At 32.1% G+C, this 20,220-nt stretch overlaps 2 protein-coding genes across 4 annotated transcripts; one reads left to right on the forward strand and one right to left on the reverse strand.

Annotated features, from left to right (window-relative positions):
• The first annotated feature begins 35 nt into the window (after positions 1–35).
• Positions 36–6,325, forward strand: LOC128390277 (potassium voltage-gated channel subfamily A member 2-like). 3 transcript variants are annotated; one of them, XM_053349969.1, is made up of 6 exons: positions 36–381; positions 3,016–3,498; positions 3,622–4,156; positions 4,243–5,134; positions 5,614–5,667; positions 5,767–6,325. In XM_053349969.1, the coding sequence occupies exons 1-4, from the start codon at positions 338–340 to the stop codon at positions 5,053–5,055; spliced, it is 1,875 nt and encodes a 624-aa protein (XP_053205944.1). In that variant the 5' UTR covers positions 36–337; the 3' UTR covers positions 5,056–5,134; positions 5,614–5,667; positions 5,767–6,325. The 3 variants fall into 3 exon arrangements, with proteins under 3 accessions (XP_053205944.1, XP_053205943.1, XP_053205945.1); XM_053349968.1 differs by having other exon boundaries at positions 4,243–5,667; XM_053349970.1 differs by lacking the exon at positions 36–381 and adding an exon at positions 2,434–2,845 and having other exon boundaries at positions 4,243–5,667.
• An 11-nt stretch (positions 6,326–6,336) lies between these two features.
• LOC128390276 (potassium voltage-gated channel subfamily A member 1-like) lies at positions 6,337–10,603 on the reverse strand. Its single transcript, XM_053349967.1, has 4 exons — positions 10,017–10,603; positions 8,888–9,103; positions 8,213–8,750; positions 6,337–7,775 (listed from the first exon to the last, which is right to left on the reverse strand). The coding sequence occupies exons 1-4, from the start codon at positions 10,124–10,126 to the stop codon at positions 6,717–6,719; spliced, it is 1,923 nt and encodes a 640-aa protein (XP_053205942.1). The 5' UTR covers positions 10,127–10,603; the 3' UTR covers positions 6,337–6,716.
• Positions 10,604–20,220: the final 9,617 nt, after the last annotated feature.

The following is a 20,220-nucleotide window of genomic DNA, read 5'->3' on the forward strand; positions in this document are numbered from 1 at the left end:
ATTAACGGTAAATCACCATTCCCCACTGCCAATTAGAGAGATAGAGTGAGTGAGAGAGAGAGAGAGAGAGAAAGAAAGAGAGTCGAGGAGAATCACCGAACTAGGGAGAGAGAGAGAGAGAGATTGAGATTGAGACAGAGTGAGAGTGAGAGAAATTAAGATAATTTTTGAAGTAAATTTTTTCCACGATTTCATTCATATAAAAAGTAAGACACATATCATATTTATATCTAAGCCAAGGAAGAAAATCCCATAGGAATCTGATTGGAATTGTTTGTGTATCATTTTCTCTCTGTAAATTTACCTAACATAATATTTCCTCAATGAAAGTCACGATATGTGGAAGTTTGCATCAGCTCTTTGGGAAGCTACAAGAAACAGGTAAGTTTCCAATTGCTATCAAACATAATTAACTAATTATTTCTCAACATGGTTGATTGAATTGTCTCTATCTCATCATAGTAACACTCTACACTTTTGCTTTGCTTCCTCCAATATCAATTGTTTACCGTTACTTTTTTGCTTTTTTACTTCTTCATCTTCATCAATAATAATACCAAATTCATTAGGTGTTGGTGATAATTCATTTCTGTTCTTGGCTAACAATTCAACTTTTCTTTGTATACATAATATATTATTGAATATTCAGATTGTATAAACAACGGAATCAATTGAGTGTAAATAATTAACCGAAATCAAGTTGATTATAAATCTAAATGATGATTGATTTCAAGTAGTTATTCATGAGGATTATCATGAGTAATTTGATAGATTTTTTTCGTTGATTTTCACTTTCAATTTGAATTTAAATTCTGTTTCAAAGTTTCGAGTTTAAATTTCTTTAGATTATAATTTCCATGGTTTCCAAGTTGCTGAACAATCTACATGTAGATTGTTCAACAATCATCAAGTTAGTGAGTTGAAATTTCCTTTCATCATGTTGGTTATTTTTATAAATTCGAGTTGGTTTTGTATTTTTCTCGGTGACTTTCGCCGGGAAATTAATATTTATCCGCTGAATTTCAGCTTACAAGCCGATATTCGGCTGTCGCTGATTTTTGGGTGATATTTTTCATTCCAGACAATTAACTGATTCTTGATCATTATAAACATTTTGTTTAACGTTTTCTCTATATTGTAACTAAAGGAGAAGAAGGAGAAAGAAAATGATTAACTAAACATTTTCCCAATCCCAGGTAATAAGAATCAAGGTAATCATTAATATATTCATGTTCCAAGGATGTTCATTGATGATTTTCCTCCTGAATTTCATGAAAATAATCTTGGAAAAGAATATAAAATGATGAGAAGATGAAGATAAGTAATGAAAGTAGAAAAGGATTGACATTAAAGAGAAACCATCATCATAATCCATCATAATGGTTGATTTGATTCTTATGATGAGGGAAAAAGAAGAACAAAAAAGGAAAAAGAAAATAGAATCGAAAATCCATTTTTCTATTCTAAATGTTAAAGGTAAAAGGTACAAAGTTGATGATGAAGGAAGAGATGATGATGGAAGCATATTTAAGGTCAAGGTAAAATACATTATGGTGACATGGGAGAGAAAGATGAGGATGAGGATGAAGATGGAAATTGTGAGTTATCGCTGATGTAATCATTTTCCTCTTAATTGCAATTCTGTAATAAATTGATAACTAATGATATTGATTATCTGATTATCATCAAGGGAAAAATAGGCAATTGTTTTTCTCGTGTGAAATTATTGATTATTTACTTGAATTGCTGAAGGGGTTAAATTGTTATCACAATTGACAACATCCTGGAATCGAGGATGAAGATGAAGATGATGATGAAGTTTCATCTTCTCTGATAATTACATTGTAAGTTTTACAAGCCAACAAATAGACTCATTGATAGAGTTTCTTCAACTTCGCCTTATACCTCGTCAGTAACTAAAATTGAACAGTTCTAATTTTAGAAAATTCGAAAAAGTTCTATTTTCATATTTCTCATAGTTTTTTCTCTTCATCTTCTCTCAACTCACTCGTTGGGGTTTTCTCTCTCTCTCTCTCTCTCTCTCTCTCTCTCTCTCTCTCTCTCTCTCTATTCCTTTTCTTTTTATTTATATATTTTCATCTTCGTCTTTCCGATACAAGAAGTTGAATTTTTCTTCTTCATCATCATCATCTTATCCTTTGCTTGACTTTTGCTGGAACTTTGTTTTTTTCCTGTTACACTTTTTACTTGATTGTCTTCTCTTTGCTTCTATGTAAATTGATCACAATTAACTAATGTACAAAGATGTTGATCTAATCATGAATATTACAGGATGTTAATTGTTTGGTTTGTTGGCGAAATTAAAGTTTAGATGGAAAATTCATAAAGGAAACATTAGCAAGATGATATTTCTCATGGCGGAAAATTATCGTCATCATGTTTTTCATGAGAGATCTTCTTTACTCATTCATCTTTCTTTTTCTCTCTCAGTCTCTCTTCCTCCATGAAAAGTTCATAGGGAAAAGTAATGATGATGATGGAGGTAAGATGAGAAAGAGAAAGATGATTAAAATAAGATTAGAGGATAAGGATGAAGATGAAGATGAAGATAGGGGAATGTAGGGAAATATATTTGGGGATAAGAAGGTTAAGTTTTATGAAGAAGGAGAGAGAGAGAAAGAAAAAAACAAGAAGACAAATATATCCCTGAAGAAGATGAGGATGATAAAAGGGAAGAAGATGAAAAAAGATGATGAGGAAAAGGGAAAGATTATGATGACAAAGTAAAGGAAAGATGGAAAAGCTTTGAGTTTATCATTGAAATTAGAACATGAAATTGATTGTCTACAAGTTATGATTCTTATTAAAGTGCTATGGTCTTTAGGTAATCAACTTTGTTCCTTCAGCAATCAACTAATCCAGACTAATCTTTTAATGATAATCAGTTAATCACTGGTTGATTAATTATATCTCTTGTTTTCCTTTTCCTTTTCCTTGTTGTTGTTTAATTTTTTGTTTCTTATTTTGCTTTTCTCTTCTCGTCTTCTCATTCAGATCATTGCAACAATCGGAACAAGACACTGAATCTCATTTTCAGCTTACAAGTTCATCTGCCAATGAGTTTACCCGTTTATCGGTTTCAACGTCACGAAAATATCAACACCAACAAGCATCTGAACAAGAGCTACAACAGCAACAACAACAATCCCATGATTATCATCATCACCATCAATCACAACAATCAACAACCCAAAATCAACCTCAACAACAACAATCATCATCATCATCTTCTCAGCACAATAAACAACAAAAATCTAACCTTGGATCATCATCCGAATCAAATGTCCCCTCACTTGATAATTCATCTAAATGTGACATATCTCTTGCGTTGCCTTTTCGTTTTGAACCTTTGGACCACGATCATCACCTTTGTGAAAGGGTTGTCATCAATGTGAGCGGCCTTCGTTTCGAAACACAATTAAGGACTCTCCACTCTTTTCCAGATACTCTGCTAGGTGATCCCAACCGCCGAATGAGGTATTATAAAGTATTAATATAATAAACTTTTCGAATGATGGAAAAAAAATTTCATCCAAAGTTGATCTGCAATAATTCAACTCTCGATCTCTTCTCACTTTTTCTTTGTTTCCATTCTATTAGGTTCTATGATCCAAATCGAAATGAGTATTTCTTTGATCGAAGTCGAACTTGTTTTGATGCCATTTTGTACTTTTACCAAAGCGGTGGTCGGCTTCGACGACCAGCGAATGTGCCATTAGACGTTTTCGTGGAAGAGGTTCGTTTCTTTGAGCTTGGTGATGCTGCTTTTAACAAGTTCCGTGAAGATGAAGGTTATGTTAAAGAAGAGGAAAAACCTTTACCAATCAATGAACTTCAGCGTAAAGTTTGGCTTCTCTTTGAGTACCCTGAAAGCTCACAAGCAGCCAGGGTGGTTGCGATAACCTCAGTTGCCGTTATATTACTTTCCATTGTGATCTTTTGCTTAGAAACCCTTCCCGAGTTTAAACATTATAAAATATTTCGAACTGCAAACAACATGACCCGAGTAATTGAAGATGAAGTTCCCTCGGTAAATGAACCTTTTTTCATCATTGAAACTCTCTGTATAATTTGGTTCTCAGTTGAATTATCGGTTCGATTTCTGTCCTGTCCGTCGAAAATTGCTTTCATTAAAGTAAGTCCACATCTCGACCTTTTCAAACCTTTCGAATCAATCTTCTAATCTAAATGTTATTATTTTCCTTCTAATTTTTTTTTCAGGATATAATGAATTCAATTGATCTGATGGCGATTATCCCATACTTCATCACATTGGCCACCGTTTTTGGCGATAAAGAGCAAGATAGCGTTAAATTTGTCAGCGAAAAGCAAAATCAGGCCATGTCACTGGCCATTCTTAGGGTTATCCGTTTAGTTCGTGTTTTCCGTATATTTAAATTATCCCGTCACTCTAAAGGTTTACAAATTCTTGGTATGACCTTGCGAGCATCTCTCCGTGAACTTGGACTATTAATGTTTTTCCTTTTCATTGGAGTTATCCTTTTCTCTTCAGCGGTCTATTATGCCGAAGCGGATTCCGAAAGGTCATATTTTAAGTCAATACCTGACGCCTTTTGGTGGGCCGTTGTCACCATGACCACCGTTGGCTATGGTGACATGAGACCTATCGGTGTAATGGGTAAAGTTGTCGGTTCTCTTTGTGCCATTGCCGGTGTATTAACCATTGCGCTTCCAGTTCCCGTTATCGTTTCTAATTTTAACTACTTTTACCATCGAGAAACTGACCAAGAAGACCTACAGTCCAATAATTTGGACCATGTGGGCAGTTGTCCATTTCTTCCAGCCAATCTTGGTGAAACCCGACTACGTTATACATCCTATTCTGATCTCAAGTTAAACTGTTACACCGGTGAAAATGGTCAGCAAATAACTCGACCACCACGCCGACATCAGGCCAAATATGGTTCAAGTGTCGGTGGAATAGCAACTTTAGCTACATCAAGTGGAACTGTTCCTATCAATACAAATCAATCGAGAAAAGGTCAAATTTCCGTTATGTCAACACAATTATGATCCAAATGGAAACTGTGAACAACTGAAAACCCCCCTGATCATCATGTTAATTCAATCCACTCTAAGGAAAGGCGGTGGGGTGGGTTCATTTTCACTTTCATTTTTTTTACTTGTAAGACTTTTTTCCCTACAGTAAGAATCGAGTCTTTGAAATAACCTCTTCCACCTCATGATTGGTATTCATATGTTACATATGAATCTCACACTGAGTCTCTCCTCGTATTATATTATTTGAGTGAGAATTTGTCCCTCTCTCACTTTCCACCATCTCCAAGCTTCATCCTCTTCATCCTCATCATCATGTTCATCTTCATGTTCATCTTCATCTTCATCTTCACCACCATCCAAAGTGTGCATAGAGTACATAGTTAATTGTAAAAACAAAAGCGAAGCAAAAAAACAGTTCATCTCTCATAGACAAACAAAATATTCAGTTTCTTGCTCATGATAATTAATAAAATGCTGAATCAGTTGACAAGAATGATGAATAACTGAACTGAATTAACATGAAAACCTTTTTTCTTTCTCATCTAATCAAATTAACTAACCATGATTCAGAAATGAATGAAAAAACGATATTCATTCTCGATAGATGGCAACACAAGACCACAGGTAATTTAATTTAATTGTTGACACTTTTGATTGTTGTTTTATTTTTTTTCCTGTTAATCCAATATTCACATAATTAATTTATCATCATTATCAATTCAGTTTCAATTCATGACATGAAACAATTAACAAGGGAAAAAGAAACTTGTTAATCTCGATTTGTTTGGATTAACCTTGGAAATTGATGGATTTTTACAAAGTCAAAATCGATTGTAACAATTTGCTAATCACAATTAAATTCACTAATCACATACTCATGGATAATAATAATCAAGGATTTTAATGAGATAATTTCTTATATATATTTATCGTTTTTCAACAACTCGAAACAAAACTTTTCTCACCAAGTTATTTGATCGTAAATGTCAATATAATATAATAATTATTACATATCAACCTGATATTATTATTGTCAACTCTTCCTGTCAACATACTCAAGACACAAAAACTTAATTGTAATCGCGTTGATTGAAAACAAGTTAATTGTAATCATTTGATCAACAGTCATGTATTTTTTGAAACATGTCAAACCCAAAATTGTAAATTGATTAACTTAATTGTACAAATGACAATGACAACAATAACAAATCAACAGCCTAATGAACAAAATATCATATCATTTGAGATGAGAAAATAAACAAAATTAAACAGAAAAGTTTAACAAAATGAATCTTAATTGTTGCTAATTGTTGAGAAAACGATTGGCAATCAATAACTTTAATCGAGTTCAATTGATGAACTATCGTAATAGTAACAATAATAATCGGTAATAAGATTTGAAAACTTTGTGGTGATTTCCCATTACAAGAAATGGAAACAATTAATTATTATGAATCCAACAAAAAAAAGAGAAAATGAAATGACAAAACAATTAACATTAATTGTGATTAGAAATTTTTCATTTATATAACAATTTAACAATTGAAGATGATGGCTGTGGGGGAGAGAGGATAAAATGATGATGATGATGATGAAATTTTCAACAAGATGAGGATGGTGAATGTGCTTGAATCTTTGATCAGGGATGAGGATAAAAAAATGATAATCTCAAGTCAAGTTTGAATTTTTTGATTAATTAATTGGTTTAAATGATATTGAGAATCACAGTTTGAATAATCTTGATTAGTTGTACCATCATTATCATTGGTTAACTTACTATAAACATGATGATGGTGATGATGATGATGATGATGATGAGAATGATGATAAGCTGAGGAAGAGGAATGATGAGGATGTTGTTGTTGTTGTTGTTGTTGCTGGTATTGTTTATTGGCTGTTATTACTTTCTGATGATAATGATGATAATAATGAGGATATTGATATGTAATATCAGGTAAAGATGTTTGTGAATTGTTATCATCATCACCAGAATCATGAGTAATCTGATTGAATGATGATCGTTGAAATTGACCATCACCACCACCGCCGTCAAGATCATCATTACTTTGGTCAACATCCTGATTGATTGTATAAGATGATGAAGTTGCAGTTGTTTGTGTTGTCGGTGAGGGTGGAGGTTGATAAGGGTAAAGGCCAATGTAAGGGCAACTTTTAACATGTCGAAGGTTAATATTGTTTAAATCTTCTGAACCCATTTCCCGATTGTAAAAATAATTAAAATTTGAAACTATCACAGGCACTGGAAGAGCGAGAGTCAGTACACCGGCAATGGCGCATAAAGAGCCAACCATTTTGCCCCAAACACCAAGGGGAACCATATCCCCGTATCCCACGGTGGTCATGGTGACAACGGCCCACCAAAAGGCATCGGGTATCGATTTAAAGTATGACCTTTCGGAACCTGCTTCGGCATAGTAAACCGCTGAAGAGAAAAGGATTACACCGATTAGAAGGAAAAATATTAACAAAGCCAATTCTCTAAGTGAAGCTTTTAATGTCATTCCAAGTATTTGAAGGCCTTTTGAGTGACGGGAAAGTTTGAATATACGAAAAACTCGAACCAATCGAATGACTCGAAGTATGGCCAAGGAAGCACCTTGATTTTGTTTCTCCCCACTAAAAGTTTTCGGCTCTTCCTTATCCGCGAAAACGGTTCCCAGAGTAATGAAAAATGGGACGATCGCCATGAAATCGATAGCATTCATTATATCCTGAGAGTTGAATATCAATTGAAAAGAAAAGAATTTCAAAAATTATCTAACTAATACATATTCAAACAGAAATTCATTCAAAAACAATATCATATTCATGATGGAGTTCAACTTTCCATCCTTGTCAGAATTGATTAATCGAGGGAAAAGAAGTGAATTTGAATATTAGATTGAATAGAATCAATTTCAAGAATTATTATTCAGATGATTGGGAGAAAAAAAAATCGTTCAAGAAACAAATCTGATCCTTGAAAGATGATGATACTTGTATTTATATTGGAACGAGGAGAAAGTTTCAAATTTCATGATAGATTTTTCCATGAAATTGAGAAATAGAAAGTAAACAAAATTATCATTTTCTATCTTTACGATGTAGAGATTGAGGATAATTGTTTCTTTCGAATTTTGTTTTTCAATTTTACGATTTGTTTACTTACTTTGATAAATTCAATTTTCGATGGACAAGCAAATAACCGTATAAGAAACTCGACAAGGAACCAAACTATGCACAGACTTTCAATGATAAAGAAAGGGTTTGACGTTGATGGGACATCGTCTTCGAGGACTCGAGTTTTGTTATCGAATGTGGTGAAAATCTTGTAATGTTTATACTGAGGCAATGTTTCCAGGCAAAAGATGACAATTGATATAATTATCACTAGAACTGAGGTTATGGCAACGATTCGAGCTGCTTGAGAGGATTCGGGATGTTCAAAAAGGAGCCACAATTTCCGGTGAAGTTCATTGGTTGGAAGTGGCCTTTCCTCTTTGTCCGGTGCGAAACCTTCATCGGCTTTTAACTTTTCCAGTGCTTCTTCACCAAGTTCGTAAAATTTAACCTCCTCAACGAAAATGTCCAACGGAACATTACCTGGACGACGAAGACGACCACAGCTTTGATAGTAGTAGAGAATAGCTTCAAAGGCGATTCTACATCGATCGAAAAAGTATTCATTTCGATTTGGATCAAAATATCTAATCCATGGAGAGAATGAGAGAGAAAATAAGAAAAAGGAAAAAGAAAATCTCTCAAAACTTTTCATATAAATTCAAGAGGAAAACAAAAAAAAATGACCAGAACTATTAATAACTCTTTCTAACAGTAAACTGACCTTATTCTTCGAATAGGATCTCCTAGAAGAGTATCTTGGAATATATTTAGAGTTCGAAGTTGAGTTTCAAATTTAGTTCCACTAACATTGATTATTACCCGTTCGCAAAGTGTATGATCGTGATTGATCTGTTCAAATCGTCGATAAGGTCCAAAAGAGAATCCGCCTTCCGATCGTTCATTATAACCCTCACTTCCAATCGTCTTCGGAAATGACCTGAGATTTAACGTTAACGAGCAAACTGTTAGATTGTTTATCTAATTTTCAATGAATTTAATCACTTCCAATGAGATTTCATGAGAGATTCTTGATGAACAATGAGAATCATAAAAAGAAGAGAAAAATACTTTTTTTTCCTTGTTCAAAATAAGAAAACGAGAAAATTGAAATCAGAATTTTACTGAACTTACAAGATTAATACTGACAAATAATTCAATCGATCGATAAAATAAAGAGAAACTATTATCATATAATCATCGAGATGAAGTGTTTACAATCAATTGATTGAAGAAACTTTAATATAAAGTATTAACACCCTGAGGCAGAAACTTCAAATCAACATTCTGTTTGTTTATCGAACTGAATCTTATATATATTTTCCCCCTGAGAAAAAATGAAACAGAAAAGATAGAGAAAGAGATGGGAAACTTGGCTGTCTTATGAACTTTTGTTTTCTATTTCCATGATAAATCAGCTGAAAGTATTTCTCTCGATTATGAGTAGAAATGAAATGAACCTGCCAAAATATTTACACCGAAATTTTCATATCCTTTCCAATCAGAATCAATATGGAAATTCAACTAATTACAAATTTGATTATTCAACTCAACTTTTCCATAGGTGTTCAAAGTAAATTACATGATGAATCCCAGGGAAAAAAATGGAAGATCAGGTCTCGTGAAATTTCAAAAACAAGGTAAGTTAACTACTGAAGCTAAACATTGTTCAGAAGAATATGCAATTCACGAGAAAGAGACAAATTTAGGTGATGAGGATAAACAAGAGAAAGAAGCAAAGAGAAAAATTCTATTCTAAAATTCTTGTCCCACATGAGATGATGGGGAACAATCATGAGAATATTATTCTAAATTCTAGTTATGAGAAGGGACAGAAATCCAATCAAACTTACTGCTGATCGCGTTTAGATTGATTATGTTGCTTTTCACGAAATCTTTCCATGAGTTCGGCCCATGGTCCACTATTAAGTCCACCTCCACCTCCAGCTCTTATCATCGCCATGACTCCTAATTGCAATTGAGGCCAAATTGAGGTGTAAAATGAGTGATATCCAAGATTTAAATTTCACTTTTAATAATTTACCGGTGGGAAGAAAGAAACGAAAAAGTTTAACTTGAAACAATTAGAACTGATTATCGAACTTGTTATTTGTTTTTTCGACGAATTTTCCAAAGTTGAAACTTTTATTTTTCTTTTATTCCTTTTTTGTTTATGTTCTACTGTCTGAAGAGTTGAGTGTTTATTGTAAATAAAAATCTACAAAACTTGATGATGATTACGAATTGATACTCAAATAAGTTATAAGAAAGATGATGATAATGATGATGAAAAATAAAGAGAGAGAGAAAGATGAAAAACCAAGTGAAGATATGAATTGAGTGAGACATTATAAAAGTGGTTCCAGAAGGTTTGAAAAGATACCTTCGTTCATTTTCACTCAGTCGGTAAACTTGAGTTACTAAAATTACCATCATGTTGGCATGGGTTAGATGCTACTAGTTGCCAAATGAAATTTTTGAAGGCAAGAGAGAGAGAGAGAGAGAGAGAGAGAGAGAGATCATCTTCATGGAGATGAATAGAGGAAAAGAGAGAAAGAATCAGATGAAGAGGAAAAAAGAAGCGAAAAAAAGTAGAATAATGAATGTAGAAATAAAATGGAAGATAATAATGATTAGCATGATGATTAGAATGATGATGATTCCTAAATTATTCTCATCATCAAGTTTTTTTTTCTTTTCTCTTAAATTCTGAAATTCCATTTATTTTCTCATTGTAATTCATATGAGCTAACGGTAAGTTATTCTCTTTTTCAATAGAGGGCATCATGTGTTTCGAGTGAATAGAACTTTTTCTTCTTAATGAAAGTTTGTAACTTTTTTCTTCCACAGTGAAAAGTTTTCCATGATGATTGCATGATAACAAGCATCATCATCATCACCCTCATAGTATTCACCATTAAAGGTTGAGATGATGATACTGAAGGTGGATGATCCTTTGGGTGGACCTTTGTTGTTACAGAGATGATGGTGAATAAGGTGACCCTGGGCAGGTAATGTTGTAATGTTTTCATTTTTTTTAACAAGTTATATTGATAAATAAATGATGATACTGATGATGAAGGTGAAACATCAACATTGTCCCTATGATAGGAGGAAGTATACTAAAGTTAAATTAAAGGTGAATGAGAGAGAGAGAGAGAGTAGATAAAGGTAAATTTTTGATAGAAAATGAAAAAATAATCAAAAGGTAAAGGAGAAAGGAGGAGTGGGAATATTGAACTGGATTCACCGTAAGATTAAAAGTTTAATATTTCATCAGAAGGGCGTCTCAGTGATGATCATGATCATCATTAAATATCAGTAATCAGGCACGAATACAAGGTTAACCTGAGATAATAGTATGAGAAAAAGCCACAAACAGCAAAAGCTCAATGAAAATGATGATCAACATGAAGGATGAGGAAGATAAGGTGGAGATGAAGATGGAGGAAAAGATAATAACCAAGATGAATAGATAAAGAAAAAGGTAGAAGCATCAAAGAAGATGAAATTTTCTCCTCTCTCTCTCTCTCTCGTCGTTGATAATAAAACATTTAAAGGTAAAAAGTGATGAGGATGAAAAATTGTCTTCATACCTTAAATCATAGACTGATAAACAAATGATAATAAAATGTGAGACTGGTGAACAGACAAACGGATTAATCATTTAATTGATTTAATTGCTTATATCAAATGATTAAGAAGCTCAAATGGTTTTAAATGTTAAATTGTTTATCGTTTTCTGTGGTTATTTAACTTTGCCTCTCTCTCTCTCTCTCTCTCTTTGTATACAACAATTAGAATTAATTTAAAGGTAAGAAAAAGTTGTAAATCAATTGGCTCTTTGGTAATACAAATAAATACTGTTTGAAATTTTAGTTGTTATGATTGTTGTTGATACTATTTCAAGATTTAGGTTTGTAAGATTAAGGATTAAGATATGGATCATAGAAAGAGAGAGAGAGAAAGATAATTTTGTTTGCTTTAATTTCAATGGATTTCAATACAATCTAAACAATATTTTTACAGATCTTCCGTCATCTTCATCGTTTTATCACAAATAGCATCTCTCTTTCATGTCTTTGTAAATAAAGTTATCATAATCATCGGAGTTTAAGCAGAAAAAGGTTTGCGTGTATGAGAGAGAGAGAGAGAGATGACGATGATGATGATGATGACAACGAAGATGAAAGAGATGATCGAGCTAATGAAGATGAAAATGAAGAGCCGACGTTTTTTTACTACACCAACAAATGAGGTTAGTATTGAGATCCATAAACAGAAGAGGCAAAAGTGTGTAAACAAAGTGAGCGAGGAGAAGGTTAAATGAAGAGTGAGAGCTATAAACTGGATGCCGAAGAAGAGGAAAGAGAGAGAGAGTCAGAGAGTGAGAGAGAAAGAGAGATGAGGATAAGAAAACCTTGAAAAATCAATAGATGATGATGTAGTAACGAAAATTTTTGGTTAAAGGAATTAAAAATTGTTCAATATTGAGGTTCACTGGATAGACTCAATAGATGTCCAGAGTTAATGCTTCTTTACAGAGCGAGAGCGAGAGAGAGATGAAGTTGAAGGGGTGCATGGATCACAGAATACGAAGAAGATGATGGTTAGAGAGAAAAGGCTAGTTTTGAAAGGAGCTTTTAACATCATCTAACTTGATATCTTTCTTTTTTTCTCTTCATCTTCTTTCGAATTTTTTTCTTCTTCATCATCATCTTCTCTTCCTCTGATAACAAAACCATTTTCGCACTTTTTTACTCTGTCTTTTATATTCAAACATTAACATCACTCTGATGATGGAGCTTTTTCCTTTCTCCTCATCTTTTTATTTCTCTCTCTCTCTCTCTCTCTCTCTCTCTCTCTCTCTCTCTCTCTTTCTTTCTTTCTTTCTTTCTTTCTTTCTTTCTTTCTTTCTTTCTTTCTTTCTTTCTTTCTTTCTTTCTTTCTTTCTTTCTTTCTTTCTTTCTTTCTTTCTTTCTTTCTTTCTTTCTTTCTTTCTTTTCTATGTTACCCTTTTCCTCATCCTGATCTTCATCCATCCATCGAACAGCATCTTCTTCCTTCCTACTGATACACTTCGTACTTTACATCAGCACCAATGGTCGTTTATCCTAATGGTGTATTTGTCGTCATTGTAACAGATTTTATCTCTTCTTATCATCGTATCCCAATCCATTATGTAGACCAACAGTGGGCACAACAACAACAACAACAAGAGACACCAACACACGATGAAGACACATAAGCACTTACACACCATTACGAGTTAAATAGACTAATACCATTAATATGGTTCAATAGTCTTAACCTTTTGTATGGAAAACCAAGCAAAAGAAAAACTTTCATCTATTTACCTTTCATATAATATAATCCATAAGTATTAGCAATAACATAATCGTCATAATCAACAACAACAACAACACTCAGAGCAACAATAACAGTAATAATAATACACGAGAAGATAAAGAAATGGCTAAGGAGTATTATCACAAATTAGCACGTAAAAAACACGAATAAAGAAATGGGCACACACACACTTCGTTTACATTGTTAACCACGTAAGAAAATTTTCCATATATTCTGATGAAAGAAAATGCGATTTTTTTGTTATCAATTCATCTTCATTCACTTACCAATAATATCATCATTTTATTGCACTTTTTACTAATTTGAAATGCATCTTCTTTATCATCTTAATAATCATCATCATCATCATCCTGTTACATCAACCTATTAATAGTTCTGGATAATAATAGTAATGGACAAAGGTAAATTGATGAATGGACACTAATGGAGGAAACGGATTGACAAACGGGCGAAAATGTATTTCCCATTTTTCCCTCAAATGTATTATCAACATTTCACTCAGACGAAATTGATAAAATCAACAGGAAAGGAAAATAGTATTTTTTTAGTTTCCTCATATGCAAATATGACAATACAATTGGCACACTTATATTATTATCAAAGTCTAAAGAGCTAATTAATAATATTGTTCATTGAGTTACCTTGATATCATTTGGATCAACAATCAGATGAGATTCTGATGGTGAAATTATTTACATTGGTGATATATTTCATTAATGTTTAGGCACTGAAGTGACTGTTGATTTTTTTCTGTTGCTAGTTACATTTTTCCCTATGGATATTATATTTATATTTATTATATATTGTGTAAATGTTAAATATAACCAGAAAGTAAAGATAATCTCTTGGTATTAGGATTTAAAGTTACCTGAATGAGGGTATTAAAAGGGATTTAATAAGCTTTTGACATTACACATAAAATCCTATAACATGGTAATGATAATATAATGATAATAATAATAATAATTTCCAAGAGATATGATGAGATGGCAAAGTAAAACGCTAGTCAGCGAGAAGATAATTTTTAACTCCCAGCATTTCAATTCTCACTCCTACTTAGTATCATCTGTATCCATTTTTCATCTCGATTCGATATTTACCTTTTTCTTTCCAATATATTGATGATTGAATCGAATCCATTGTTTTCTATCATCTTCGTCTTCATCTTTCTTTCTCTCTCTGGAATTAGATTTTATTAAATATTGTTTATTCATAATGATAATACATGTAGATTATGATGAGGATGATTGTGTATAAGAGGATGATCCATATTCATAATCCGGTAGATGATCATCTTTATTGAATGATGAGAAAGATGAAACTTTTGAAAACCTGCTGTTGAAAATCTAGTTTTATGTAACCACCAGCAAGAAAAGAAAGGCAAAAAACATTGATGATGTTAGAGGATGAAGAGATGATGATGATGATGTTGAGCATAACCGAGACAACAAGATGACAGTAGGATGCTGAAGACGGGAAAAATATAGAAGATGAAATATAAAGAGGATGAAGGATGTTCACTGATGACTTGTACATAAGATGTACCTGCAAGGGACTCTATATATTATGAAGAGTAAAAGAAGATGAAGAGAAAGAGAAAGAAAAAGAGAAAGAGAAAGAGAAAGAAAGAAAGAGAAAGTTAGAAATAAAAAGATAAGTTCATTGATTGAATTTTATTGGTGTTAACTTTACCTTTTCTCTCACTCTTACTCTCTTCCTCATCTTCAATAATGATGAGACAATTTATTAGCAGTTGAGGTTGTCTTATGAGAGAGATGATGAAGATAATGATGAAAAGAAAGAGAAGAGAAGAGAATGAGAGAGAGAGAGAGAGAGAGAGAGAGAGAGAGAGAAATACACTAAGCCGATTATCTGGCTTTCATTGAATACAAAATTGATGGATAATCCATAAGGTTTTTATATTCCTATTTCTTCATCATCCATACATCTATTCTCTCTCTCTCTCTCTCTCTCTCTTTATCTTTATCACGATTTCTTCCTTTCTCATCCTCATCTTTTCCTCTTTCTTCGTGGTTTTGACTTGATAATATTTACAGATTAGTATAAATACAAACTATTATTTGCCATTTCAAGTTTATTCTTCATCAATGAAGAGAAAAATCCTCCATCGCCATCATCATCCTTTATCTTCCTTGTTTTGCTTTTATTATTCAAAGATTTAAACACTAGATATAATATCATCTGTATCATGATGATGATGATGATGATAAAAAGAGTTATCTTCCTCCTCCACCAAACAAAACATAAACAAATACCCAGATTAGATAAGATGATAAGATGATAAATATATTTTATCTTCATGATGATACAAAGATAAATAAAATGTTTTTATGGTCAGTTGATAAAATAACAGTAAATGTCCAGTTTTTTGTATATCTATGAAGATACTAACTGACCAATTGTTATAATAAATAATAATAATGATAATTTCAATTTGGTAAATTCATCAACCATAATCCATTATCATGAAAGAGAAACAATTTTATAAATAAGGATTAAGCTTAACGGATTAGCTAAAGTTAATAGTTGATTAACAATTTATTCTGGTTGATAAATGATTAAATTAACCTTAATTGTTTATTCAATCTGACTGATAAATATTTCCCAAATCAATATAATATCACCATTGATTTGGAAGTGTCAACAAGTTACTAGATCAATAATGGTAATTATATTAATCAAGGTTGCAAAAGAAATGAAACTTTAATCAAACTAATTATGTAACAATTAAGTTGATGACAATATTTGGTTTCGATTCATATAGCAAGATAATATAAGACTCGAATATCACAAACTTGAACCAGAAAACAAAAACTTTTCGAGAAAAAGTTCTAATGTTACAAGTTCGATATGAGGGAGAAAAATTTCCTCTCTCTCTCTCAATATGGACAAGGAAATCATGAAAGTGTGAAAACTATAATCAAATAAATTGCAATCACCTTAATCAAACTAAATCAATGTTATATTTCATCATTAACTTGATTGTTTATTATTATTACAGATTAGCAAGTTAAGTTTTTTGTTATGAATAAATTGTTTGTCTCAAGTTTGTTTTTTACCGTTATCAGGATATTGGTTATAACTATTATTGTTATTGTTACTTCAAGTGTGAATATCAATTGATGAAAATATCACAAACATTAACCAGAGACATGTCACCAAGCCAAGAAAAAACAACATAAACAAGATCAATAGGGTCTCTCACTATGAAATGTTTCATTCATTTTAAAATATAAGTTGATAGAGTTGCAGAAAAAGTTATCATCATCTTCGCCTCCTATCATATTTATCTTCCTGCAGGGCAAAAAACTTTGATCCAAGGAGGGATTTTCATTGTTACCCTCTCATCCAAATAGATTACATATGATGATGATTATGGTGACATTTATATTCATATAACCCACCAGGCAGGGATTGATGAAAGTGTCCATTCATCTGTAGCAAGTAAGAGAGATAGAGATAGAAAGAGAGAGGAAGATGATGAATCTTCATGCTGGACACTAGTTATCATCATTTTTATTGATTCTATTATCATTTTCATTGTATCAATGATGTCAAATGACAAATTCTGATTCCTCTATTTTTTTGCTTCTTCTACTTTTCCATCTTTTCCCCTCTCCCTTTCATCCTTCATCATTTTTCATCATCATTTACCTCTCTCTTTCTCTCTCTCTTATCATCTTCCACCCTCAACTAGGCTCATTCATTCATTTGAATGCATTTAAATACATTTTGCAATATTATCGCAATAAAACCAACAATTCACTTTGAGAGTAAAACTTTTTTCTTTCTGTCTTGTTGTTCCAACTACACAAATCCAACACACTCATTGAACTGATCTGATACGGTTTGGTGATTTTCACTGGGTTATTAAATCAAATCAGTGATGATTATCAAGATGAAGATTAGAGATGAAGGAATCATTTTAGATATAAAAAGATAATCATCATAATCATCATCATAAATATCATATGAATGATAAGCATCTTTACACGTATTCATGTAAAAGTGTTTTCTTTTTCCTCTATTTCATCATCATCATCTCTCTTTCTGTGAATCTTAACACTAGACAATTTATCTTCATGCTTTTATCCATAATCATCATCATCATCTGCCTTAAGATTATAGTGATTAACTAAAAATCTGATAATCCCAATAGATAAAAACAATAACAATGTATTTATTTCAATGTGTTAAATTATAATCCCAAAAGTAATCAATTAACTAATCATATACTTGGAGGATCAGTTATAATGAAGAAAGTTTCAATTATTTAAATCATCAATGGATCTTTAATATTATCATTTAATTTGTTATTCGATAAAAAAAATGAACTTGTTGATTATCATGATTACAATAAGAATCAATCGAGTGACAATTTAAATTGTTGAATCTGAATGAATTGTTTGTACTGAACAATTTAAAGAAATTTAATTGTTTTCATACATTTCTTTCAGAATTTAAAATCAATCTATCATTTGATGAATAATATTATAAATCTTTGTAATCAGTTAATCAATCAAATTAAATTGTTCCAATGAGGGGAAAAAGTAATACAACAATTAGAACATCATCAGTATTAATACAATCAATCAATCAATCAATCAACTAATGAGAAAGTTGAAAAGTTTTAAGAAATTCTGATAACTATGAATGAATCAGTTCGTTAACATGAGAAAATCAAATTGAATGGATTTCATGATGATGATGATAATCAAAGTGAATGATATTTGCATCTTTATGTGAGGAGAGGAGGAGATAGAATTGAAAAGAGATGATGAAAGAAGATAAGAAAAAAAATTGTTCGAATTTATCATTTAGTGTTATCATTATTACTTAAGTGTTCAATTGATTCTGATGAATGATTCAATCATGTTAATGAAAAAAAAGGTTCATGGTGACAACAATTGTCTTCAAATGAGTAATCATTTGATAGTCTTGAAGATTTGAAAGATGATAAAAGTGATGAGCATCCTAAGAGATGAAGATGATGATGGTAATATCTCATATCCTTCTCTCTCGCTCTCTCTCGCTCTCTCTCTCTTTACTAAATCTTATATCATATTTGCACTTCCGTTTATAGTTTAAAGGCTCGTTTATTTGAGCATTTTGTGTATGAAAGTTTTCTGAGTGAAAAGTTTTCGAGGAGAAAAAAATTATATTTTTTTCATTCTTTTCTCAAAATGGGAGAGAAAACTTTTTTTAAATCTCAAAATAAAGATTCATTTTTGCCTTATTATCAATCAAATTCACTATTCCATGAACAATCATCGCTTTGGTATTACACTTGTGATGATTATGGGTGATCATCATGTCGATTCAAAGGCTATTAAACCTTTGAAAGCTACTGTCTGGAGGGAAACTCACTAAACACCGAGGAGGAAGATTGAGAGAGAGAGAGAGAGAGAGAGAGAGGAAAGTGAAAAAACAGAACCGAATATCATTTTTCTCTCTCTCTTTTTAAAGCTCAATTTCATTTTGTCGATTTTATCTTCGTTTCCCTGACTTTCTATGATCTCTCCATCTCTTTACTCTTCTCGCATCATCCTCGTCATCCTACTGATCTTTTTTCTTGTATCATTTAATGTAAACTCTTTTTTCATCTTCTTTTTCATCAATGTACCATCAGCATCTTTTTTTGGATTAGAATTTCCTCGTCTCTCTCTCTCTCTTTCTCTCTCTCTCTCATCAACTCGACCTTCACTTTTATCATGTCAATCAACAGAATGTCACCATCAAAATTAGTGGCAAAAAAACTTTCTCACTGATTGGAACTGATTCCAATTCCCTGAACAAGGAGCAAGAAACAAAGTGGGCACAGGCATATTACAAGATGAATGTCGGAACCGGATACTTGTTTCAGACGATGGCCAATAGTTAATCCAGTTCAAAAATCAGATCAGCTTAATCTATTAACACAATATTATCCAATCTACATATCCCTTAATATACTGAGCACACTTGCAAGAAGTATTTAAATCACTTGAAATGTTAATGGATCAATAATCAATATGAATAGTGAGACAAATTATCAAACTGATAAAATCGAAACGTGCAAAAGGATAATTATGATATTTATTTACACGCTAATCTATCGAGATAATCTCAACACGAATTAAAACATATGTGATTTAATATATTGATCTTTTATTTTTTTCTTCTTTTTCATCAAGTTCAACACATTCGATATCGATAGTACATTTCAAAAGAAAGAGAAAGAAGCCGAGAAGGAGAGTAATAGAGAGAGAAAGAAAGAGAAAGAAAGAGAGAGTGTTGATGAAGTGTTAGAATGATTTATAAATAAACATCACTGATGATCCAATGATTAGAACATTAAAAATCGTAAATAGTGACAAAAATATCTATCGGAAATACTTCGATAAAGTCGTTAGCTAATCGAGGAATCATGTTCAAAGAGAAACCTCTTATCTCCTCCAATAGATTATCAAGAGGCATCTCTTCAACTTCCACCCTCTCCTAATCTTATGGAGAGAGAGACATAAAATCCACCCTGAAAATGGCATATGGAGAATTAATACTCACTCACTCACTCACTCACTCCTCTCTCTCTCTTACTATCACCTAATGGTGACACTTAACGCGTGTTTTCAACACACAAGCATTTGGATAAAGATTTAGAGAAGATGTTGTAAACTGTTTCAAGAT

Source organism: Panonychus citri, unplaced genomic scaffold, assembly GCF_014898815.1.
Source record: "Panonychus citri isolate SS breed McGregor unplaced genomic scaffold, ASM1489881v1 Contig00117, whole genome shotgun sequence".
Classification (NCBI taxonomy): domain Eukaryota; kingdom Metazoa; phylum Arthropoda; class Arachnida; order Trombidiformes; family Tetranychidae; genus Panonychus; species Panonychus citri.